The 26,893-nt window shown below is 40.9% G+C and overlaps 1 protein-coding gene across 2 annotated transcripts in view; it reads right to left on the reverse strand.

Moving 5' to 3' along the window:
* Positions 1-26,893, reverse strand: part of LOC126094535 (trans-1,2-dihydrobenzene-1,2-diol dehydrogenase-like) — a 97,105-nt gene that overhangs the window by 7,035 nt on the left and 63,177 nt on the right. For both annotated transcript variants that reach the window (XM_049908959.1, XM_049908961.1), the window contains exon 5: positions 6,959-7,106. In XM_049908959.1, coding sequence (XP_049764916.1) covers positions 6,959-7,106 — 148 coding nt within the window. The remainder of the gene's footprint in view (positions 1-6,958; positions 7,107-26,893) is intronic.

Raw genomic sequence — 26,893 nt, forward strand, 5'->3', positions numbered from 1 at the left:
GTGCCCCATTGGGACTGAACATCACTACCACTCTCAATATTGTGGAGAATTACCTTCTGATTTCTGTTCTTAAGGTAAGAGGCGAACCAATTGTAAGCTACTCCCCTTACTCCATAATGGTCCAACTTCTGCAGTAACATTTTGTGGTCAACACAGTCAAAAGCCTTCGTTAAATAAAAAAAAAAAACACCTAGCATTCGCAACCTTTTATTTAATCTGTCCAAAACCTCACAGAGAAAAGAGAATATAGCATTTTCAGTTGTTAAACCATTTCTAAAACCAAACTGAACATTTGACAGCAAATTATGTGAATTTAAATTCTCCAGTAACCTTGCATATACAACCTTCTCGATAACTTTAGCAAACACCGACGGCATAGAAATAGGTCTATAATTGTCAACATTATCCCTGTCTCCCTTTTTATAAAGTGGCTTCACTACCGAGTACTTTAATCGGTCAGGAAACCGACCACTCCTAAAGGAAAAGTTACATATATGGCTAAGTACTGGGCTAACATACATAGAACAATACTTCAGTATTCTTCTAGATACCCCGTCATATCAATGAGAGTTCTTGGTCTTTAGTGATTTAATTATTAACTCAATCTCCCTCTTGTCAGTATCATGGAGGAGCATTTCAGGTAACAGTCTCGGAACACTTTTTTCTAAGAGCACTATATGATTCCCTGTTGGGACTAGGTTTCTATTTAGTTCACCTGCTATATTCAGAAAGTGATTATTAAATACTGTACATATATGCGACTTATCAGTAACACGGACATTCCCACTACGCACTGATTCTATATCCTCGACCTGCCTCTGCAGACCAGCCACTTCCTTTACGACTGACCATACGGTTTTAATTTTATCCTGAGACTTAGCTATTCTATCTGCATACCACATACTTTTTGCCTTCCTAATAACATTTTTCAGCACCTTACAATACTGTTTGTAATGGGCTGCTGCATTTAGATTTTGACTGTTTCTAACGTTTTGATATAATTGCCACTTTGTTCTACAAGATATTCTTATCCCTCTAGTCAGCCACCCAGGATCTGAAGCATCACATCAGGGGTGGGAAATACAGCTACACATCACAGCTGTAAACATGATTTGGATCTTATGAGGAAGCAAATCTCCCTCAAAACTGAGAACGAATGCTCTAAGTGTTAACCTTGTGGTATGGCAGGTCTCAACATGCAAAACAGATTCTACACTTCAAGTGTTTGTGTTTTTCTTCATCTGTCAGCAGTGCTAAGTCCTGGTGTAAAATTATACCCATACCATTACACTCTTATGGGATGTTACAGTAACAGGTACATCAACCTATTTGCAAGGTAGTAACATCCAAGACTGGGTAATGTTCAGTATTTTAATTAAGGTGGAAACACTTCATTATTTACTAAGAGAAGAGAGTTCTCCAAATACGTTTTCAATATCGCCCTCAAAAAATATTGGCTTAATAGGGAGAAAGGATCCTCCACATGTCTAACCGAAAACCAGGAAATGAGAGGAACAAGTTTCTGGAAGCCACTTTATTTTGCTTTCCTCCCATGATGTGACTAAGGAAGGAAAAGTTCCTAAAATCATAATGATCTACACTGAAGATTTCATGTCTTCATGAAGAGATTGCCAAGAGCCTTTCAGTCACTCGCCAATAGCTTAGGTCATTTCAGGGTGCCATATACTCCCCTACTCCAAACGAAGGCTCTCCCCATGGGTGCCAGAACAATGGCTTGATGGCCACTGTGTGGAGTCTTGGTGCCCCCAAATGGACAAACACCCACTCTTCAGCATGCGCAGTGAGGTAAAAGTTAGGGCATGAATGGTTATGTTTCCTGCGTAATCAGTATGCTGCCACCACATGGGTACCTGACGAGGTTTCACATGGACTGGCTGCAATGCTGGTTATTGGACGACCTTGCCCGTATGGCTAGCACTTCTCTAAAACCTTTTGGAAATGTGGAGGTCAGACAAATATAGGGACCAAACATAGGTGGTATAAAGTTATGAAACAAAGTGAGAAAATCCATAATCAACGACCTATGAGCAAACGGGGAATCTATCCTAGAGAAAAAGTCTTAGAAAATATATAATTGGGCATTGAGACTACAGCACAGAAAAGAAAGAAGTACTGCAATGGCTTGGGGCTCAATGTTTGTCACACATGTATTCACCAAATAATTGTGAGCCTCCGCATATTGTTGTATGGGACCCAAACAAAATAGGACTAATGGGGGAGGAGGCGGGAGGCGGGTACTGAACATTTTCAAACAGCAGCATGAATTCTCAAGAAATATCTGAACTGACAGCTGCTTTAAGATAAAATGCGATGTATCCCACAAAACAACCTACTTACAAAGTATCAAGTACCAGGAGTAAGTGAGGGACCTACAAATACACTATATACTGATTATGTAGGGACTGCAAAGACAATATCTGACTAAATAAGCATGAACAGAGGCATTTAAACAGCTCCTCCTCCCCACACCCCACACGCAAATTGAACAGGAAGAATCTAATGCATGGTATAATGGGAAGTGCCTTCCGCAGTGCACTTCATCAGTTTGCATAGCATAGATGTAGAACAGGGTTCATATCACTGTCTAACAAGCCATATGGGATATGTTTAGAGTTTCTGTTATCCCCCTAAATCTCTTTGTGTGATGTCCTTCCTAGTCTTTTTTACGCTGAGCTTTTACTTTTTTTTTTTTTAAGTATCATGGTAAATTAAACCTATACCACATTTAGCATTTACATTTTTCACTACAATCTGAACTATGTTATTCTCTGAGACTTGCATTAGGCCACAATCGCCATATGCACCCATGTGTTCTAAAGGGAAACACAAATGGCCACTATGATGCACTGATATAATTTTGGGAATGCACAGCTTACCTAGAAATGAAGTACATAAAAAATCATTTATGAAACAGATCCTATATAACTGATTATCTGTCTGGAGTCCTTATCATATTGGACTAAACAAAGAAACACAGGAAACTGAATCAAAAGTTTGTCTCATAACACACAAGTTAAAAAAGTGGCTCATTACAAAGCTGACTCCTCAATATTATACTACAATAGATTACTGTTTTACCGTATTTTGTTGTTGTACAATCTAACTGTAACACATCATTTTCACAAGTCCGTCCTGTCAATTCATACTATGCAATATCACACTTAGGGATGTAGGCTCTATGGAGGGTGAAATCTATGAAATAGCACACCACATACAGAGAGACATCAGTCAATTGTTGTCGAGGTGACTGTGAGGTGGTCTAGGACATGCGCTAGTGCTGGCAGTTGCTCTGGAAACGTGCTGTCATTGCAGGTATTTACAACCAACAACTTGGTGAGCTGCACTTGCGAACTGTGTGGGCTTGTGGCGACAGGTTTGTTTGTGACAGTGGGTAACTAGGGGCAGGCTTGACCATTCTGTGTGTGGCCTAAGGGAAATGGACACACTCAAAACAAGTCTGTACTGCTTGTAAAAAAGGAAAACTATTACTGTTTGTAAACTGGATATGTTGGTTTCTATAAGCTTTTCTATAATTTTTGACGAGGTATTTTGTTATGACTGGTAAATTTTTATCGAACATTTTGAGACTCTCCTGATATGTTCTACAGTATAACACCACTTTTATGTGCCCAGAATTAACATTTTCCCACTGTTCACATCATTTTTTTTATCAGTCCCATCAAATTTGCTATACCCACAATGTTAATCTGCACCCAATTTTGCATCAACATATTTATCATTTTCCTGCGATTCACGCATTACGAAAAAATGTTTGTGGAGAAAAAATGACGCTAACATGATGTTGGCCATCTAGTAGTGTTTACAAATATTACGTGATTAAATTTCTTGACACCACGGCACTCTACTCAGCAGATTTGAACCAGTAAACATGTAAAAGTTGGAACAATTTGTGCCTTATCTCCCGCCGCTCCCAAGCTCTACTTGGCGTAGCGCATGATGAGAGTAATCAGCTTCGTTCGAATGAAGATATCATGACCAATCACAATCATTTCCAAACTATCTCTACTGTGCAAACGCAGTTTTGTGATTGTTGTGATCATGACACCTTTGTCGAACCATATTTAGTGTGATTCAGTGTATGGCCACTTGAAGTGCTAGTTGACAGTCATTCACTTTGCAATGCTCAAATGCTTTCAGTTTAAACACAGCAGGGGTTGCATATTTTATTCACGCTGAGCAAAATGTGTTTCGAGAATTTATTCGCTGCAGCCTACACCCAACTGTTTCCCCTTCTTTAGTCCTGCCCCCCTCCCAATTAATGTCCCCAAGGTGCCTTCAGTGTGTGCCACTTCCCACTGGCCACTACAACTCTACTACTTGCCAACCCTCCCTCCCACATTCCTAAAAGGCAAACTAACCTCCCTCTGAGCCACTAGTCACTCACTAACAGTCCCTCGCGCGCGTGTGTGTGTGTGTGTGTGTGTGTGTGTGTGTGTGTGTGTGTGTGTGTGTGTGTGTGTGTGTGTGTTTTGTTTCCTTGTATTTTATGGCATTCATTTATTTTTCATTGTTTCTTACACACACACACACACACACACACACACACACACACACACACACACACACACACTTTTTTTTCCTCTCCTCAGTTTCTTATTTTCTTTTTTTAATAACTTTTCTTTTAAGTGGTTCATTATCATTATTTACTATACAAACTTTCATTTTCTGCGTTTATAGTTTTTAGAGATCATGAAAACTGTCACAACATGTCTACAACGAATCATAATCTATGAATTTCAGGTTTACTGACTTCACAGGAGAGACCGAGAAAATGTTACCTCATGCCACCACCCACTGCACCCTCACCTATCCAGTGTACACATGAGGAAATAATAAAATTAAAGACATTAGAGCAACTGCAATAGTGTACAGGCTATTGTTATTCCTCTCCCAAGGATATTCGCCAAATTCCTTCAACATCTATTTTCTATTTACGCAAGGTCTGATGATTCTTTTTTCAATTTTGAGGACCTGATCAGTTATTTCATTTTTATTTTGGAGCAGCCTCACAAGCTGATGCTGCTTTTGAGATAGTTACCATTTTATATTGTTGGATTTCAATATCTCTTATCAATCATTTCTTATCCCATGTTCACAAGGTGAAAATTTCTTTATTATTTATTTTACTGATTCTATTTTTGATGTTACTGTCTTGCTTAGGCTGTGCATGATGATTTCTTCCAGGTATTTAAATTACAGCACTATGTTACTTATCTGATTTATGGAGATGTTAAGCGATCCTTTTGTTGCTTCTTGGTAAAGCAATATAATTATTATAAATGAAAAAGCACAATATTGCGTATATTCTACAGCAAGGTTGGGCAACCAGTGGCCCACGGACTGGATCCAGTCTGCAACTGGTTTCCATCTGGAAGAAATTCACAAAGCTACTCCTAATTATTTATTGACTGAGATTGCCTATCTCAATGCTGTATTTTGTTTTCCTAGTCTCTGTCTTGTTAACATTAGTAAATAGTTATTGTCCATAGTGGACATATTAAAAAACTACAACTGTTGAAACTGAAGGTAATCTATAATGAATTAACTCCAACCAGTTGTTTTCATAGATGTTAATTTTCCTATGATGACATTTCCAGATTCCTGGGAACTCATCTTCAGTTGTCTATACTTGTTTATGTTTCATCAAGAAAGTTCCTTTACTAAAAGTGTTGAAGAATTTTGTGAGGGAATTTTTAAGACAGCTAATGTAAAATGTCTTAAGTAAGCTACAAATGAAACAGTCTACAAGGAAATAGAATTAGTAATGAGTACAATCAAGAAGAAACATATTTCATTTTTTGGACGTCTAATCAGAACACCAGAGAACAGAATCACCAGGAGAATAACAGAAAAACTGTGGAATAGCAAGTGCAATATTAAGTGGATTACAGGAATCAAGGAAGATATGGATGAGCTAAAGATTACATTCGAAGACCTAAGAAACAAAACTGACAAAATCAGGAAAGAAACCAGACTGCAATTGAGAATCAACAAACAGACAATAGGAAGGGTGATTTCCGATAAAGAAAGAAGGATGAGATCCGAGAGAATGAAGAAGTACTGGGCTGACAGGAAACTGAAAAATTCTTTGTATAGAGTTGGCTAGAGTGGTCCAATGAAGGCCATAAAATGTAAATAATAGTAAATATACACTGTACATGACTTGTTAATTAATGTGAACACCTGAAGATTGAGTGAACGTAAAATGCATGTACTCAAAAAGTCTGTTCTAAGGCATAACTTGTTGGCATGGCAAGTCATGAAAGGGTGTCATTCATATCACTGTGTTACCCCATAAAATTAAAATCGCACATTCCAAAGTTTTACCTTTATGCACTAGGAGCACTGCTATTGCTACATGTGCATAGTTGGCCTGCAAGTTTAAGTAAGTATTTGAAACAGGCCTGTAGATCACCAAAGGTTGCCCATGCCAATTATACAAGATTAATCTATTTAGTTAACCATTTTCAGCTTGCAACACCATCATCAGACATTAACTGGCTATCAAATGTATACCTGTCCCTTTTTCCCCCTAAGGTAAGTCTTTCCGCTCCCGGGATTGGAATGACTCCTTACCCTCTACCTTAAAAGCCACATCCTTTCGTCTTTCCCTCTCCTTCCCTCTTTCCTGATGAAGCAACCGTGGGTTGCGAAAGCTTGAATTTTGTGTGTGTGTTTGTGTTTGTTAGTGTCTCTATCAACATACCAATGCTTTCGTTTGGTAAGTTACATCATCTTTGTAAGTTACATCATCTTTGTTTTTAGATATACAAATATGAAAAGAGTTTCATACGCTACCCCTTGTACAACAAAATCACAATCAGTACCAAATTTAACAGCTAAAACATTAGAAAGAAAAGTACAGAGTCAGGATCTGTTTTAGAATTTCACCAATAAATTTGTAAATTTATCCTACCTTCTTTCAGACACTGTCGAACTTCCATAGCTTCATAACGTAAACCTGCACTGTTGTTGAAATTAAAAGGTTTTGATGCTGTTGGCAAAATGAAATCATAGTTCTTTTCTGGTGTTGATAAACTTGTAGGACACCAGAAGCTCGGCAACTGCACACACAAAGGAAAACTATTATCATCATTGGAAATTATATGAATGTTTTGTAACACATATTTACCATTCAGCTACACAAAATATGACACTGACTAATTTGGATGCTCAGGCAGGGAGTGAATGAAGAAAAAAAAGACAGTAACATTTAAAATGAACAAATTTATCATACTGGTTTTGTCTGGAAGGGAATACAATTAGTAATTTTGGGAAATCAGAAAACTAATATAAATCAGTGTGAATCAACTTGCAACTGACTCATTATTTTTTCAAGATAAGTTTAGTTTTGAATACTGTGTTGTCTTGTTTTGCTTCACATAATTTGGATTGAGTTTTCTGAGTTCCATTAAAGATAGATAATTTTATATGAGCAAGCTTTCCTTTCATCAGTTCTCTTATGAAAAATATAAAACATAGTTACATGATAAGCAGAAAACAGCACACAAAAAGTACTTCAAACAATCCTTTCCTATCATACAAAACAATCTTCATTTTGTAGTGCCACCATCGTTTAGGACAGGGAAAGTTAGTTTTGTGCAATATTCTGAGCACAAGTTAGAGCCAGGTGTGGGCCGGATTGCAGTGAGTTACCCATACCAACAGTTGCGAAGTAGAAAAGAGGCCACAGGGCCATCAGATTGCTGAAAGAGTATACGTAGTGGTTTTGCATGTCGCAAATCACAGGCAGAAGGGGCCCACTGGCCAACCTAATGAGTACATGACGCAAAGTGGTGCATATGGCAAAACAGAGGCGCACAGCCGCGTATCAATAGGTGTGGGTTTCTAACGAGATTCATTCAAGTGTGGCAGCTCTCATGGATGGTGGGGCATGTCACACCACCAACTACATGCAGAAGTAGATGGGGCGCCAGTGTTCCAAACCAAGGTGGGTCGCTGGTTCGACCCTCTGAGGTCGGCGCGGGGTCCGTAGCCAGCCTGGACTGTCGTGCTGGCTTCAACACACGCCGGAGGCATCCTGAGGTGAGGGCCGCAGATTCGGATGCCAGATCGCAGACGCTTGTTGTCACCGTGATCGCAGCCATGCCAGCGAGGGATCATGGCGCACACCGTCTAGCAGTTGTCAGCAGGCCACTCGGCGGCCCCTCGTAGTGGCGCTGAGGCAATGAGGATGGGGACAGCTGAGTCGGTAGCCAGCACATCCTGATGCCATTGGAACTCCGCGGCTGGCCAAGGCCGGCTTGACACAGTATTGCATTGCATGGGCCGCTGGGGTGCTTCCTCAGCATTGCGGGGCCCTGTGACACAGACCGAGGTATACATGGGCACTGTGGGTGGAAAACATAAGTCACTCGGAAAGCTCAGACGAGTCTAATACGGTGACTTCTACCTCTTCCCGCTACATTTGGTGGCAGAAGTTGCCACTACATTTGGTGTCAGAATAGCATCTGTCCAGTACGACGATCAAGCCCACCGCCTGCATTACAGTCACAAGTTGTGAGTTTTGACAAGTTTTCTTTTGAGTGTTGGATATTTTCTTTCTTGTTTGTGTTTTTAGTATGGCCTGCCAGGAGCCACATTTTAGATGTTTTGCGTAGGTATATTATTATTATCTTCTTTCCTTTCTCAGACACTAGGTCTGGTTAAAAATGGAAAGTGACGCAGAACTTGATCAAGTGTGACTTCCTTTTAACTCTACAGTATATGTTACATTGCATTTAGGAACTTTCGGGTAATTGAACATGTATCAATAATAACAGATTTCTGTAGTTGTATATATAAGTTTGGATGTAGCTGTATTGTGTTGATGTACTGGTGGATATTGTGTGGTACGACTCCTGTAGTTGATAGTATAATCGGAATAATGTCAACTTTATCCTGATGCCACATGTCCTTGACTTCCTCAGCCAGTTGGATGTATTTTTCAATTTTTTCTCCTGTTTTCTTTTGTACATTTGTTGTATTGGGTATGGATATTTTGATTAGTTGTGTTAATTTCTTCTTTTTACTGGTGAGTATGATGTCAGGTTTGTTATGTGGTGGGGTTTTATCTGTTATAATGGTTCTGTTCCAGTATAATTTGTATTCATCATTCTCCAGTACATTTTGTGGTGCATACTTGTATGCGGGAACGTGTTGTTTTATTAGTTTATGTTGTATGACAAGTTGTTGATGTATTATTTTTGCTACATTGTCATTTCTTCTGGGGTATTCTGTATTTGCTAGTATTGTACGTCTGCTTGTGATGTGATCTACTGTTTCTCTTTGTTGTTTGCAAAGTCTGCGTTTATCTGTTGTGGTATTGGGATCTTTAATAATATGCTTGCTGTAATATCTGGTGTTTATTGTTTGATCCTGTATTGCAATGATGAATCCTTCCATCTCACTGTATATATTGCCTTTTCTTAGCCATGTGTTGGATGCGTCTTGATCTATGTGTGGCTGTGTTAGATGATACGGGCGCTTGCCATGTAGTGTTTTCTTTTTCCAATTTACTTTTTTCGTATCTGCTGATGTTATGTGATCTAAAGGGTTGTAGAAGTGGTTATGAAATTGCAGTGGTGTAGCTGATGTATTTATATGAGTGATTGCTTTGTGTATTTTGCTAGTTTCTGCTCGTTCTATAAAGAATTTTCTGAAATTGTCTACCTGTCCATAATGTAGGTTTTTTATGTCGATAAATCCCCTTCCTCCTTCCTTGCTGCTTAATGTGAATCTTTCTGTTGCTGAATGTATGTGATGTATTCTATATTTGTGGCATTGTGATCGTGTAAGTGTATTGAGTGCTTCTAGGTCTGTGTTACTCCATTTCACTACTCCAAATGAGTAGGTCAATATTGGTATAACATAAGTATTTATAGCTTTTGTCTTGCTTCTTGCTGTCAATTCTGTTTTCAGTATTTTTGTTAGTCTTTGTCTATATTTTTCTTTTATTTCTTCTTTAATATTTGTATTATCTATTCCTATTTTTTGTCTGTATCCTAGATATTTATAGGCATCTGTTTTTTCCATCGCTCCTATGCAGTTGCTGTGGTTATCCAATATGTAATCTTCTTGTTTAGTGTGTTTTCCCTTGACTATGCTATTTTTCTTACATTTGTCTGTTCCAAAAGCCATATTTATATCATTTCTGAATACTTCTGTTATCTTTAGTAATTGGTTGAGTTGTTGATTTGTTGCTGCCAGTAGTTTTAGATCATCCATGTATAGCAAATGTGTGATTTTGTGTTGGTATGTTCCAGTAATATTGTATCCATAATTTCTATTATTTAGCATGTTGGATAGTGGGTTCAGAGCAAGGCAGAATCAGAAAGGACTTAATGAGTCTCCTTGGTATATTCCACGCTTAATCTGTATTGGCTGTGATTTGATATTATTTGAATTTGTTTGGATATTAAGTGTGGTCTTCCAATTTTTCATTACTATGTTTAAGAACTGTATCAATTTAGGATCTACTTTGTATATTGCCAATATTTGTAGTAACAATGAGTGGGGTACAATATCAAAAGCTTTTTGGTAATCAATGTATGCATAGTGTAGCGACCTTTGTTTAGTTTTAGCTTGATATGTCACCTCTGCATCTATTATCAGTTGCTCTTTACATCCTCGTGCTTCTTTGCAACAGCCTTTTTGTTCTTCATTTATAATTTTGTTCTGTGTTGTATGTGTCATTAATTTCTGTGTAATGACTGAAGTTAATATTTTGTATATTGTTGGTAGGCATGTTATGGGGTGATATTTAGCTGGGTTTGCTGTGTCTGATTGATCTTTAGGTTTCAGATAAGTTATTCCATGTGTAAGTGTATCAGGGAATGTGTATGGGTCTGCAATGTAACTGTTAAATAATTTAGTTAGATGTGAATGTGTTGAGGTGAACTTCTTTAGCCAGAAATTTGCTATTTTATCTTTTCCAGGGGCTTTCCAATTGTGAGTAGAATTAATTGCTTGGGTGACTTCATGTTGCAAAATTATCACTTCAGGCATTTGTTGTATCATCTTGTATGTGTCTGTTTCTGCTTGTATCCACCGTACATGCCTGTTATGTTGTACCGGGTTTGACCTTATGTTGCTCCAGAAGTGTTCCATGTTTGTTATGCTTGGTGGATTGTCTATTTTAATGTGTGTGTTATCTACTGTCTGGTAAAATTTCTTTTGGTTTGTGTTGAATGTTTGGTTTTGTTTCCTTCTATTTTCACTTTTTTTTGTATCTTCTAAGTTGTTTGGTCAATGCTTGTAATTTCTGCTTCTTTTCATCTAACTGCTATATCGCTTCTTGTTGTGAGATTTTATCTAACCTTTTTCGTTTTTTGTCTGACATTTCATTTCTTATAAATTGTGTTAGCTGTCTGATGTCTTTTCTGTTTTTCTATTCTGATCTGTAGCCTGTGTTGCCATGCTGGTTTTGTGGGTTTCTTCTGTGTGTGGGTTGGTTCTGATCTCTGCCTAGTGTGTATATTTAGTGTAGTGAGTGTTCCTATATAAACCAGTAGTTGTAACTCTTCCATAGTTGTGTTTTCATTTATTTTGTTGTGTATGATTGTGTTGATAGTTTTTATTGTTGTTTCGACTTGTGGGTTATTTGGCGGTCTATGCAAGAATGGTCTAATGTCTGTATTTGTGTCTTTGTTTTCTATATATGTCAGCTGAAATTTTTCTTCTATATCTAACACGTGTGTCACTTCGTGTTCTATTTATGCTTGTTCTGGTGCCTGTCTTAAGATTTCATTTTCCTCTGATTGTTTAATTGATGTGTGTTGTTCTTTGTTTGTTTGCTCTGGGATTTTTGAGTCCATTACTGTATTTTCTTCTTCTTCTGATTGCACATTATTTTGTTCTAGTATTTATTGTACTTGTTGTTTGATGTTTTCTAATTCTGACTGGGGTATCCTGTTATTTTTGATTATTACACGGATCTGATCAGCTAGTCGTTGTTCTTTTAAAAATTTTAATTCTGGGTATCTGGTAATAAATGTTGTGTATACTTGTGATCTGTATCCAGTTGTGTTGGTTCCTAGGTTTGTTGCTTGGTAATAACAGAACATGAGGTGTCGGTTAACTTCATCTGACCATCTCATCCTGTCTGTTTTCCTTCTAGGGTGGTTGCAGGAAGCATATTCTGCAAAACACCTCTATTTGGATTTAAATCATTTTCCAGTTGGCTAGCACTGTCGTTACCATTGTGGGCGGGCATAGGGTTCAAGTGTCATCCCCGACCATGACGGCGCTTGTCCAAGGCTTCTTTAGTTCTATCCTGAACCAACTAATCACACTAAAAGGGGGTTGGCCCTATTAGTGGTTTGTTCTTTTCGTTGCCTTTTACGACTGGCAGAACATACCAGAGGCCTATTCTTTTCCCGGGCCTCCACGGGATTTATTATTATTATTATTATTATTATTATTATAAATGTTTTGTTTCGGAACTAACTGGGAACGAAAACAACACAATAGCAGAGTCAGACACGCGAGGTGTGTCGGAACCAGAAGTGGTACGGATTTTGTTGGAAAAAGTAGCACAATTGACAGCAGAAAATACATAGTTGAGAAATGAATTAACATCTAGAAGTGAGTGGGAAACCGCATCTGATCAGTCGTTGTTGCCTAGAGTGCAGGGGACTGATCCAGCTGCTGCGAGTTTGATTATTCCATTTTCTGGCAAGGTACCTGAGGATGTGCGCTCATTAGTGGAGGACTTGGAGACTTCAGTGGTGATGGATGGTTGGTCTCATGAGCAGTTGTTACATATAGCCAATATTAGATTAATGGGTGAAACAAATACATATTATGGTGTTCTGAGGCCTTAAGGAATGCAGGACAACTTAAGCAGTTAAAGGAAGGGCTTTTACAAAGACACAAAAAAACAGAATAGCACTTGGTACTTTGGAGAGAGGTTAAGTAAAATGCCAAAGAGGCAGGGGGAGACAATAGAGAAATTTACAGACAGGATAAGGGAAATTAATGAGTATACTTACGAGTTTGGTCAGAGCGATGAAGCGAATAATGTTCTGTTGCAGGAGGCTGAGCAAAGGGCACTTTATATATTTTTGAGAGGGTTACCGGCACATATGCCACGGAAAGTGCATGAAGGGATTTCAAAAGCTTTGTATTCGGTCATTCAGCTGTCAATTCAATGTGAGGAAATAGATGTGGCAACAGGGGTACGCAGGAGGCAAACAGTGTTTGCAGCAGGTGTGAAATGTTTTAAGTGTGGTTGTATGGGACATGTGCAGAGGCAATGTACCCAGTCACCGAGGAATAAAGGAAGGGGTGGAAATCGGCATCGGGGAGGATGGAGAAGTGGAGATAGGAGAGGTGGACAAGTGTTAAAAGGCAGAGGGGGCCCAAGACCCACCTTCGGTAGCTCTCGTTTAATTTCAATGCTACGAATACGTATGCAGAGGTGGAATGTTCAGTGGTAGGATCCACAGCAACTAAAAAGTTTAAGATTTTGTTGGACACAGGGGTGCAAGTGTCAGTGGCTACTAGGAATATAATGGGACGAAGGAAGCTAGACCCACCACGTTATAGGTTTCATGGAGTAGGGGATAAGGAGGTCACGCCTTTGGGGTCGGTGACAGTTGACTTTCAAATAGAGAAAGTCCGATTTAATGCCTGCATGGAGGTAGTACCATGGGTAAGCGAGGGCTATGACATGATCCTAGCAGTAGATTTCTTGCATCAACATCATGCCAAAATTGACCTTGGACAATGAACAGTGGAACTTGGTGGAATGTTATTTCAGCTAGGGAAAACTGTTGTCAATGCAGAGCTGTCGCGAGGGGCATTCAACATAATGAACAAACCAATTGAACCGTGTACATTAGCATTAAGGCTTAATTCACATGAGTGTGTGTCTAGTGCCACTGGGAAGTCGCTTTGGGTAGGTGTGGAGTAAAATCTACCTGTGGGTACAGTATGTGGTATTGAACCATTACAGGATAATGAAGTTTTGGGTCCATTGGGTTGTTTTGTGAAATGTAGTATTGTATGTGTACAACAGGCGAGTAGTTCCCATGAACGTTGATAATTTTAGCGCTGTAGATGAGAATTTGAGGAAAGGAATTTTAGTAGCATATCTGGATGTGTCAGATGACGAAGACTGGTGTTCGAGATGTAGGAGAAGCGATCAACCACTAGCTGCTGATAGAACTGCATTGCGTGACAAAATTAAGCATTTGAAAGGAGGAGAAAGATAGCATACGGAAGAATTATTGTGGGAATTTAAGGATTTGTTTTTTCCACAAGGGCTGTTACCAGCAACTCCATTAGTTCAACATAGGATACCGACAGGGAATTAAGCACCTGTTTACCGTAAACCATGTTGTGACTGTTGTGACTACTGATACCTCAATAATAAGACAGTAACAAACACATATCCCATTCCAAACATATCGGAGACTTTGGATCATTTAGGACAGTGCCAGTACTTTTCTATGATGGATTTGACAAATGATTATCATCAGTTAGAGGTGGCTCCAGAGGATCGTCCAAACACTGTTTTCTCTACTCCTGGAGGCCATTGCCAGTACATTAGAATGCCATTCGGTTTGAAAAACACTCTGGCAACTTTTCAGAGGTTGCTAGACAGTGTCTTGAGGGGTTTGAAACCATGACAGTGTCTGGTCTATTTGAATGACATTATAGTGTTTTCAAGTACACTCCTGGAAATGGAAAAAAGAACACATTGACACCGGTGTGTCAGACCCACCATACTTGCTCCGGACACTGCGAGAGGGCTGTACAAGCAATGATCACACGCACGGCACAGCGGACACACCAGGAACCGCGGTGTTGGCCGTCGAATGGCGCTAGCTGCGCAGCATTTGAGCACCGCCGCCGTCAGTGTCAGCCAGTTTGCCGTGGCATACGGAGCTCCATCGCAGTCTTTAACACTGGTAGCATGCCGCGACAGCGTGGACGTGAACTGTATGTGCAGTTGATGGACTTTGAGCGAGGGCGTATAGTGGGCATGCGGGAGGCCGGGTGGACGTACCGCCGAATTGCTCAACACGTGGGGCGTGAGGTCTCCACAGTACATCGATGTTGTCGCCAGTGGTCGGCGGAAGGTGCATGTGCCCGTCGACCTGGGACCGGACCGCAGCGACGCACGGATGCACGCCAAGGCCGTAGGATCCTACGCAGTGCCGTAGGGGACCGCACCGCCACTTCCCAGCAAATTAGGGACACTGTTGCTCCTGGGGTATCGGCGAGGACCATTCGCAACCGTCTCCATGAAGCTGGGCTACGGTCCCGCACACCGTTAGGCCGTCTTCCGCTCACGCCCCAACATCGTGCAGCCCGCCTCCAGTGGTGTCGCGACAGGCGTGAATGGAGGGACGAATGGAGACGTGTCGTCTTCAGCGATGAGAGTCGCTTCTGCCTTGGTGCCAATGATGGTCGTATGCGTGTTTGGCGCCGTGCAGGTGAGCGCCACAATCAGGACTGCATACGACCGAGGCACACAGGGCCAACACCCGGCATCATGGTGTGGGGAGCGATCTCCTACACTGGCCGTACACCACTGGTGATCGTCGAGGGGACACTGAATAGTGCACGGTACATCCAAACCGTCATCGAACCCATCGTTCTACCATTCCTAGACCGGCAAGGGAACTTGCTGTTCCAACAGGACAATGCACGTCCGCATGTATCCTGTGCCACCCAACGTGCTCTAGAAGGTGTAAGTCAACTACCCTGGACAGCAAGATCTCCGGATCTGTCCCCCATTGAGCATGTTTGGGACTGGATGAAGCGTCGTCTCACGCGGTCTGCACGTCCAGCACGAACGCTGGTCCAACTGAGGCGCCAGGTGGAAATGGCATGGCAAGCCGTTCCACAGGACTACATCCAGCATCTCTACGATCGTCTCCATGGGAGAATAGCAGCCTGCATTGCTGCGAAAGGTGGATATACACTGTACTAGTGCCGACATTGTGCATGCTCTGTTGCCTGTGTCTATGTGCCTGTGGTTCTGTCAGTGTGATCATGTGATGTATCTGACCCCAGGAATGTGTCAATAAAGTTTCCCCTTCCTGGGACAATGAATTCACGGTGTTCTTATTTCAATTTCCAGGAGTGTAGTATGAAGCAACATAGACAGTGGTTAAGGGAAGTCTTCATGAGGTTAAGAGCAGCTCATTTGACATTGAGTCTGGAGAAGTGTCATTTTGCATTAGAAGAAGTAAAATATTTGGGTCATATTATCAGTAAGGATGGAGTGCAAACAGATCCTGGATTTTCGGGAAACGAAAACAGTTAAGGACGTGCAGTCATTCATCAAAATTTGCAATTTCTATTGACATTTTGTGAAGGGTTTTGCAGATTTAACACAGCCGTTGACGAGATTGTTACAGAGGGGTATGAAATTTGAGTGGACAGAAGAGTGTCAGAAAGCATTTGACAAACTGAAAGAAGTGCTAACATCAAGTCTGGTTCTTGTGTTTCCAGATTTTCAAAAGGAGTTTATACTAGCATGTGATGCATTGAATCAAGCATTATGGTGTGTTCTTCGTCAGGAAATTGATGGGAAAGAACATCCTGTAGCCTATGCATCTAGGCAGTTAAATGCAGCAGAGAGGACTTACTCAACAACTGAGAGAGACATGGTTAGTGTAATCTATGAAATCACATATTTTAAATGTTCTTTATATGTGAGAAGATTTCGGGTAGTGACAGATCATGCTGCATTGAAGTGGTTGTTGGGGTTGAAGGATCTGTCCATCAGGCTCGCTAGATGGCCTTTAAGGTTTAGTGAATTTGACGATGATGTGGTGCACAAGCCTCGGAAGAAGCACGGTAATGCGGAGGCACTAAGTAGGTAGGTGGCAAAAGTAGAAGTCATACGTTATGACCTAGCGGTGTGGCAAGAATTACAGGACGCGGACAACAATTTTGTATTGTATCAGACACAGCCATAATTTAATATGTATGATGGTCTTCTGTGCAGGGAAATGAAGTTAGGGCCAAGGGTAGTAGTGCCAGCAAAGTTGAGGGAAGATGTTTTAAAGGAAGCACATGATCACGTGTTATCTGGTTATGGAGGTGTAGAGCGATGAATAGGAGAGTGGTGGAGAGGTATTGGTGGAGAGGTAGGAAAGTAGATGTGGATCAGTATGTCAAGAATTGTGCACCATGTGCGTAGAGAGCAGATTTGAGCCGGAAACAGATACAGCTACAACGATTACCAGAAGCGACATGTCCATTTTCCTTGCTGGGGACTGATGTCTTACGACCTTTCATGCGAACACCATCAGGGAACAGATTCGTTCTGAAAATAATAGACCATTTTTCAATGTATGTGGAGATAGTGGCTGTGCCAAATCAACAGGCAGCAGTGGTCGCACAAGTGTTAGTAAACAAGTGGATTTTGAGGGTTTGGTGTACTGGAAACAATTACTGATGAAGGGACCAACTTCAGGTCAGACTTAATGAAGGAACTGTGTTGTTGAGTGTAAAGAAGTTTAGGACAAGCACATTGCATCCACAGCCGAACGGAAGGACAGAACGCATGCACAGAACAATCGGGAAGATGTTGAGTTTTTACGTGGATTCTCATCACCATCAGTGGGACGAGTATTTGAAGTATATTGTACGAGCATACAATGCAAAACTCCATACAAATACCGGTTTGTCTCCATATGAGGTAGTGTACGGGTGAAAAAGGACGTCGCTGTTTGATTTGGTGAAGTTACAGAAAGGAAGGACCGAGGAATCTGTACATCAATTCGCAAGGACAATTCAGGATGTTTGGAAACAGGTACAAAAGGCAAATACAAAGGCTTTGGAAAGGCAGGAAGACACAGTAAAGCAGAAAGGAAGTTTACCGCAAAATAGAGTGGGGCAATGGGTAATGCTGTCCAGCTCCTATACGCAAAAAGGGAAAACGAAGAAGTTCCTCACGAGGTACCAAGGGCCATACCAAGTTGTTGAAACCACATCCCCCGTTAATGTTAAGCTTCAGCTGTTAACTAGAACAACAATAGTACAAATTGGGCAGTTTGTGATTCCAGGTGTGTCACAGGAAGCAAAGAGGAAGAAAGAGAGAGTGAAGAGAGGTGCTAAGCACAGAGAAAACCAGGAAGATAGAGTACAGCATGAAGTACCATATGCTTTGCAATCCAGAGAGTAGTAGAGTATTTGTAGTTTTCTTTTTTTTCCCCCTGTGTCATGTAGCATTGGGTTAGCGTAAAGTAATTAGACATTGTAGTTTCACACATTGTATGTATTTTCAAATATAGCTTGCTGCGGACAGCAGTCCTTTGGAAGAGGGAGTAAGGGTGATGGCAATCCCTGTCCTCAGGTCATTGAAAATGGAAGTGTAGTGTCTGACATACGTGGGGTATTGTTGGAGGAGAAATCAAACACAGTTCTGGAGAAATAAATGCGTCTGAGTGAATTTTGTGACAAAGCTGTGATAAATATGTGTTGAACGATGTCAGAGTCATACGATTCCCTGTTTAAATTTTTAGTTATCGACAGTGCTGGGTCAGGAATATCTTGTTTATTGCACCAGTTCATATAATGTAAATTTAAGGACGAAAGTAGTCACACAATCGGTGCTGAGTTCGGATAAAAAATAGTGAATGTTGGAGGAAAATCTGTGAAGCTACAAATACGGGAAAAGTGCGCAGTGCAGTTATTTTTAGCCAGAGGGGAAAGGAACAGAAAGTCCAGGGGACATCGTGGAGCCAAAGTTGCGCTTGCAACAGGTTGGGATGCATTGGATCTTCTCCACCTACGAGAATTTGCTAGTGGTAACAAGTCATTTTGAGCGGGGAGTATTTTCAGAAGCAAAACGTATAGATCTCGATGGGGGCGGAGTTCTAATCAATGGATCTAAGTGTGACATAATAGGACCAACCTTCCACCTGCCAGCATCAGTTTCAGGAGTCATGCAATTGAATGTTATGGCAGCCACAGTTGTACTGGCCAGAAGCCACTTTTAGAGTTTTTTCCAAGGCAGAATCTGACCTTGTTAAATCAAACTGTGGAGCCAGGTCTGTTGAGATCCATAAACCAGTTGATTTTAGAGCAAGAGGGGCGCATATCAGCCAAACAGCTTTCGCAACATGTCGCTCAGTGCAGGGAAAGATAAAGGCACATAACAATCATTCTGAGCACCTCTGTGCCAAGTGTCATTGCAGCCTTCACTTTGTTACATGTTGTTTTCTTTCTGATCAGGTGGAGAGCTCATTCCAAGAGGGAACCAAGGGTAGTCCAAGTCCCAGTGGATTGGATACTGAGGGCACGAGACAAGTAGGTAAGGGGTTGATCAAGCAGTGGTCGTCCAGTAAGGAATTTTTACGTTTCGTTTCATGTCATGGTTTTAAGGGGCACTAGACCACATTTAAGTTTTCTAATAGTAAGAAAATATGTCACAGGTGCCGACCCAAAGAAGTTAAGAGATAGTTAGGGGTCGACCCAGGGACCAGGTCTTTCCGAAGAGGGGAATAATGTAGCGGCACCACCGTTTCAGATAGGGAAAGTTAGTTTTGTGCAATAATCTGAGCACAAGTTACAGCCAGGTGTCAGATTGCAGTGAGTTACGCATACCAACAGTTGCGAAGTAGAATAGAGGCCACAGGGCTGTCAAATTTCTGAAGGAGTACACATAGCAGTTCTGCACGTTGCAAATCACAGGCAGAAGGGGGCCACTGGCCAACCTAGCGTGTTATGAGTATGTGATGCGAAGCGGTGCATATGGCAAAACAGAGGTGCACACCTGCATATAAATAGGTGTAGGTTTCTAACGAGATTCATTCAAGTGTGGCAGCTCTCCTGGATGGCGGGGTGTGTCACACCACCAGCTACATGCAACAGCAGAAGGGGCACCAATGTTCCAGTCCACAGTGGGTCGCCGGTTCAACTCTTTGAGGCCAACGAGGGGTCTGTAGCCAGCCAGCAGCGGGCCACTCCACGGCTCATTACTGCGGGCAGTCGTCCTGACTTCCAACACACGCCGGAGGCCTCCCGAGGCGAGGACCGCAGATCCAGATGCCAGATCACAGGCACTTCTTGTTGCTGCGATCTCAGCCATGTCGGTGAGGGAACACAGCGTGGGCCATTTTGCAGTTGTCAGTGGGCCACTCGGTGGCTCCTCAGAGCGGCACTGATGCGACAAGGACGGGGACAGCAGAGTCAGCAGCTGGCGCATCCTGATGCCATCGGAACTCCACAGCTGGCCAAGGCCGGCTCAACACAGTATTGCATTGCATGGGCCACTGGGGGGCTTCCTCAGCATTACAGCATTACGGGGCCCTGTGACGCAGACCGAGGTGCATGAGGGCACTGTGGTTGGAAACAATAAATCATTTGAAAAGCTCGGACGAGCTTTAATATTGTGCCTTCTACCTCTTCCTGCTACATTTGGTCATCCTGATTTATTTGGTGGCAGGAGCTCTGACTACAATTTTTAATATATTGCTTCATTAATAGATATAGAACTGTCTGCCCTCAAACCAAAAAGTTTCACAGAATAAATTAATAAATAGCAATAATAATTCTGTTGTAGTTAGTTCCAGGACTGTTCCAGTGCTAGTGTGATCCTTTGTCACTTGGTCGATTTATTAAAAACAGGTTTGTATGTTCAGTATGGCGAATTAAGAAAACTGCACACACCAAGTACTGACAATTCTCATACACACTTGCCACCCTTTTACACCAGAAGATGCTCATTCCCACATCCCACATATATGAAGATGAGCAGTCATTTTTGAATGCAGAAGATCTCACACACATGTAAAGACTGACAGTATTCTCTTCATATAGCTTGCTCTCCTATCAGATGACAAATAATCACACTACAATTCTCTCTCTGCCCCCTCTCCTTCACAATACTCTCCTATGTAATGTCTCTATCTATCCTTTGTCACTCCCACTGGCAATCGCCTTTTCACACATTCACAGATCATGGGCAAGAGAGCTCATCTGCAAGACCTGTTCCTTATACTCAGAAGCAGGTTCCCTTGTAAAAGCAACTGTGTCATAACTTTCATTTTCATGACAACAAGTCAGTTATATATTAGCCATTGCCAAGGTCTGTTTCATGCAAGCATGTTGTTCAGTAATATACAGTTAACTTCAACAACTGCCTTCAACAACTGCTTTATAATTCACAACCCGCAAGTCTTCGTCCACACTGGCACTACTTTCACAAGAATCTCTGCCCACTGCAGTTAGATTGTAACACTGGGAGTATTTTCTGTGCATTTAAGTAGTTCTGTGAAAATATCCCTTTGCTCCTTCATGTAGCCTTTGAAGAAGTAAATGCAGAAATAGTCTTTGAACGAGAATGTGCAGAAATAAAAATGAGGAGGAGGAAGAGGATATTCAGTCTATCCAATTTCATACCTTTTATAATTTCTAGTAGCCCTATTTTGTAAGCAGAATGAAACAGCAATGAAGAAATGTCTCCTCCATAAAACCTACACTTAAACTGCAGTTAATTAGACTTATATTTATTTCTACAGCCTAGCCTCCAAATAAGTAGCTGTAATGATAATCAAGTGTTATCAACAGAGTTCACCTCTGCCACTGTCAGGTGGTAAATGACAGCCATAGTCTTGCTGCTATACAGCTGCAGTGCTGGCTGTGAAGTCACTGGTGCTAATTTCCTCACAAAATATGGCAGTGATTTTGTCCCGTGTCCATTGCGCCCACTTCACCATCATGATGGCCAGGTTCCAGGCTATGCTGAGACACAAACCACGACCCTTACTGTTGGTGTTTTCAGATTTTATTCAGGTTTTATTCCTATGTATTTTATAATGCTATCTCAGGATCCGTTTGTCCTCATGACGACAGAAGTTTCATCGAAGATAATCCTGGGTTGATTTTCTGAATCATGTTCTGCAATGGCTGATTTTTTCAGATAGCATAGGGGTAAACACCTCATCTTCCACCTGGATTTGCTCTACAGTGTGTACTGTTTGCCTGACAGAAGTGACAGTGACATGGTATCTTTTACACTCCTGGCATTCTGAGCCCTAGATCATACTTCACAGTCCTCATTAGCTGTCATATTTTTGCTGTGGGCCTGAACACTGATGAACTGCTCTCTCTCTCTCTTCAGGGGCTGGCTAATCTTTCTTGATACAGTGTCGCAGAAAGGCAAAAATGCAGGTTTCTTGGTACCTTCTTTAGTGGTATTTCCCTGTGCATATCACCAGAAATGGCATGTGATGCTTGGCAACTACTGTGGCCATTTTCCTGGAAGAATCTTCGGATGTGGTTTAGTTCTAGTGGTACTGGCAGATGATGTGTCATTGATGTAACAATAAAAGCAACTTGGCTTAGTTGGAGCCGTGTCAAAGGTGATGTCTTTAAATTCAGCTCTTTGTCCCACTGTAAAAACCACTAAGTCCCCAACTTATAGACTGGAAAAATATTTGGGTAGCCTCCTCACACCTTATATGGGTCACTGTGTACATCACGTCGAAAACACCAATGAGTTTATCAGTTGAGTTATGCATCTTTGTTTTGGGGAAAGTGAAATAACAGTCAGCTTTGATGTGGTCTCTCTATTTATGTGCATTCCTGTCAGAGACTGTATAGATCTCTTCTCCTACTTGTTTGATAGTACGATTGTGAGATTGTTTAAGCACACGTTGACACTGTCATATTTATTATATGGTGGCATGAACAGGGAGAGTTCTCAAAACACTTGGATGGCATTCACAACCACATCAGGTTTATGTAGAGATAGATGCATTTCTTGACATCCTTGTTCAACAAAAACTCAATGGGCACCTCAGCCACAGTGTCTACAGAAAACCCATACACAGAGATTGGTATCTGCACTCTGAGCCACCACAATCTGACATATGTAGCATTACAAACACCATCATACATCATGCTAAAGTCATCTCAGACACAGAAAACCTGCCACTAGAACTAAGTCACATCTGAAAAGTCTTCTGGGCAAATGGCTACAGTCACTGCCATGTATCACAGCCCATTTCTGGTGATACGCACAGGGAAACTCCACCAAACAAGAGAGCATGAAATGTGCTTTTTTGTCTTTCTGTTGCATAGTGTCGAGAAAGATCAGCAGACAGCTGAAGACAGACAACAGTTTATTAGTATTCAGACCCCCAGCAAGAACATGACAGTTAATGAGGCCTGTGAAGGAGACCTAGGGCTCAGAACACCATAGGAGATAGTATGTCAATGTGGCTGCTACAATGTCAGGCAAACATTACACACTGCAGAAGAAGTCAGATGCAACATGAGGCGCTTATGCCTATGTTATCAGGAAAAATCAGCCTTGGCAGAACACACTTTAAAAGATCGAAACTGGATTATCTTCGACAAAACTTCTGTCATCAGGAGGACAGAAAGATTCTGGGACAGCATCATAAAAGAAGCTATAGAAATAAAAGTAACTGAAAACAACATCTCAGCTCAGCCTGGTACTTGGCCATCACAACTGCGAGTCAATGATAGTCATTTAACTCTTGACAATGGCTGAGGAGAGCTCAATAAAAAGCTAATGGGATTTTAACCACTTCCTTTAAATTTTTAATACCCCCAATACAGTGCTTTGGGAAACTTATTTTGAAGAGCAATTTTAGAAAGATATCTGAGGAACACCCTATCCAGTCTGTCAATACAACTGACAGTCCTCTTAAGTTTCACTTTCCTAAATCACTCCATACAATTCGAATAATTCTCGGTATGGTCCGAGGAAAAAGGCCAAAGGAAATTCACTTATCAGCCAACAGAGCTAGTGCTTATTCACTAGTGATTGAAATAGTGACAGGACTCTAAGCTCCAAGTCACTGTGTGCTACTCCCATTACCACCTTCCAGTAATGGAAAGGCACTAGAAAGCTATGGAGCAAAATCCCATACAATGACTGTGTTTGTGCACACAAATTACCCAATAAATTCTCACATAGTTACAGAAATATAAAGATTTTTAAAAATAATGAAACCAGAGCTTTGGAAAGCTCATTCTGAAGACTAATGTCACAGAGATCTGAGGAGTATCCTATAAAACTGTAGTAAGTAAAATCACCAACTGTTCTTTCTGCATTAGAGATAGAAGACTGAAGGTCGACAACTTATTGGGAATCCTCAGTGGATGTCTTAATGGCAGTTTTACTTCCCAATGACAATTCTGATGAGACAGAACTGCAACTAGGAAATCCTTACTGAAACAATAAAGGGCAATTTTGATTTGTTCACAAAGTATCTTCACCAATAAAGAAAATGTGATAGGTCCAAATGCAATTCATGTTAAGTTTACTACAAGTCTCTACCAATTACATAATTCACAATTTGCAGTACTCATCTCACTGTAGTGCAGGATTTCTTCCACAGGAAGCAAGTCCAGGTAAATATTCTTAAGAAAAGGGAAGACCCAAGCTCTTATAGGTCGTTAAGATTTTGAAGTGAATAAGGAAAAATACAACACAAGCTATTGCATGGCATGTGAAAGAGTACAAAAATCTCTTAGGATTTAGAGAAGATAAACGTAACTAAGGATACCGTACCTCAGTTGTTAAAACTGGCCAACATTTGATTGGACGAGTTATAAAATTGGTGTAATGGTACAGGCAGCCTCCAATAGCCTGCCTCATGGTCAAGACTGAGGCAAATAGTGCATCAAAAAAGACACTCTGACTGATGACTGCAAGTGCACTATGTCCAAATTTGAATTTCAGAGAAGTGATAAAAAACATATAATGGAGGAATTTCCACATGGTGTTATATGCAGATGTGGTGGGATGTCACAACAGCCCTGCATAGCGTGTGTTAAGGAAATAAAATAGCCACAAGAGCCGTTTAACATTCCACAGGAAAACTGTTACAAATATTAAAAAATGTCTCGTTAATCAGCTCTAAACATCACACACAAAATTGCAACAGTTATCTCATGATAAGTTTTACCTGCCCTAAGAACCAAAGAATATACCAAAGCAGTTTCAGCTAGCTCTCTCTTGGAGAACAAGGAAAGAACAGTTAGCTTAAACAAACCATAAATTTATAAGAATGTGGCCTAGATCTTCTAATCAAACAGTGCTGGTTATCAGTAGCAGGAAGGAGGGGAAAAAAAAGATAGAAGGAGACATCAGAGCAAACATACAAATAAAGAAAATGTAGCTGGAGAGAAATAAAGATGCAAGACCACATTAATTGCAGTTGAATTTACTAGCAGAATGTGACAATGGAACAAGCAGCAAGACACTGTACGTTCTTGTGAGATATACATAAACTGGTCGAGCATGGATGTGGGAAATGGAAATTAATCTTCCAGGAAAATGCCTCTGACGAAAAATTAATCTAATGTAGAAGGTGAGAAATTTTAAATGGTACCTACGATTTCCTTAACAGAATGACAATGAACTTTAAGACCGTGTGAATTAACTCCTAAAGGAAGTCGTCATGGGCTGCAGTTGCTCATGTTCTCCCACTCTTTAACCCGTTGTAAGAAGTTGGAGAATATGAGCTATTACAGCTTTTATGATTCCTAAAGCTGCTCTTTCTAACATAGGGCAGAGGGATACCATTTTTTTTTTAGAGGCAAAGAAGGATACACATGAAAAGCAACTTCAATGCCAGCAGAAGAGCTGAACACATCTTTGTATAAGATGGAAATGTAAGAGCAAAAATTGCTTAGTTATTCCAAATACAGAGCAAACACTGTAGACTTGTTGTTGTTGTGGTCTTCAGTCCGGAGACTAGTTCGATGCATCTCTCCATGCTAATCTATCATGTACAAGCTCCTTCATCTCCCAGTACCTACTGCAACCTACATCCTTCTGAATCTGCTTAGTGTATTCATCTCTTGGTCTCCCTCTACGAGTTTTACCCTCCATGCTGCCCTCCAATGCTATGTTTGTGATCCCTTGATGCCTCAGGACATGTCCTACCAACCAATCCCTTCTTCTAGTCAAGTTGTGCCACAAACTTCTCTTCTCCCCAATCCTATTCAATACCTCCTCATTAGTTACATGATCTACCCACCTAATCTTCAGCATTATTCCGTAGCACCACATTTCGAAAGCTTCTATTCTCTTCTTGTCCAAACTATTTATCGTCCATGTTTCACTTCCATACATGGCTACACTCCATACAAATACTTTCAGAAACGACTTCCTGACACTTAAATCTATACTCAATGTTAACAAATTTCTCTTCTTCAGAAACACTTTCCATACCATTGCCAGTCTACATTTTATATCCTCTCTACTTCGACCATCATCAGTTATTTTGCTCCCCAAATAGCAAAACTCCTTTGCTACTTTAAGTGTCTCATTTCCTAATCTAATTCCCTCAGCATCACCCAACTTAATTCGACTACATTCCATTATCCTCGTTTTACTTTTGTCGATGTTCATCTTATATCCTCCTTTCAAGACACTGTCCATTCCGTTCAACTGTTCTTCCAAGTCCTTTGCTGTTTCTGACAGAATTACAATGTCATCGGCAAACCTCAAAGTTTTTATTTCTTCTCCCTGGATTTTAATACCTACTCCAAATTTTTCTTTTGTTTCCTTTACTGCTTGCTCAATATACAGATTGAATAACATCAGGGAGAGGCTACAACCCTGTCTCACTCCCTTCCCAACGATTGGTTCCCTTTCATGCCCCTCGACTCTTATAACTGCCATCTGGTTTCTGTACAAATTGTAAATAGCCTTTTGATCCCTGTATTTTACCCCTGCCACCTTCAGAATTTGAAAGATAGTATTCCAATCAACATTGTCAAAAGCTTTCTCTAAGTCTACAAATGCTAGAAACGTAGGTTTGCCTTTCCTTAATCTTTCTTCTAAGATAAGTCGTAAGGTCAGTATTGCCTCACGCGTTCCAACATTTCTACGGAATCC

Source organism: Schistocerca cancellata, chromosome 8, assembly GCF_023864275.1.
Source record: "Schistocerca cancellata isolate TAMUIC-IGC-003103 chromosome 8, iqSchCanc2.1, whole genome shotgun sequence".
NCBI lineage: Eukaryota > Metazoa > Arthropoda > Insecta > Orthoptera > Acrididae > Schistocerca > Schistocerca cancellata.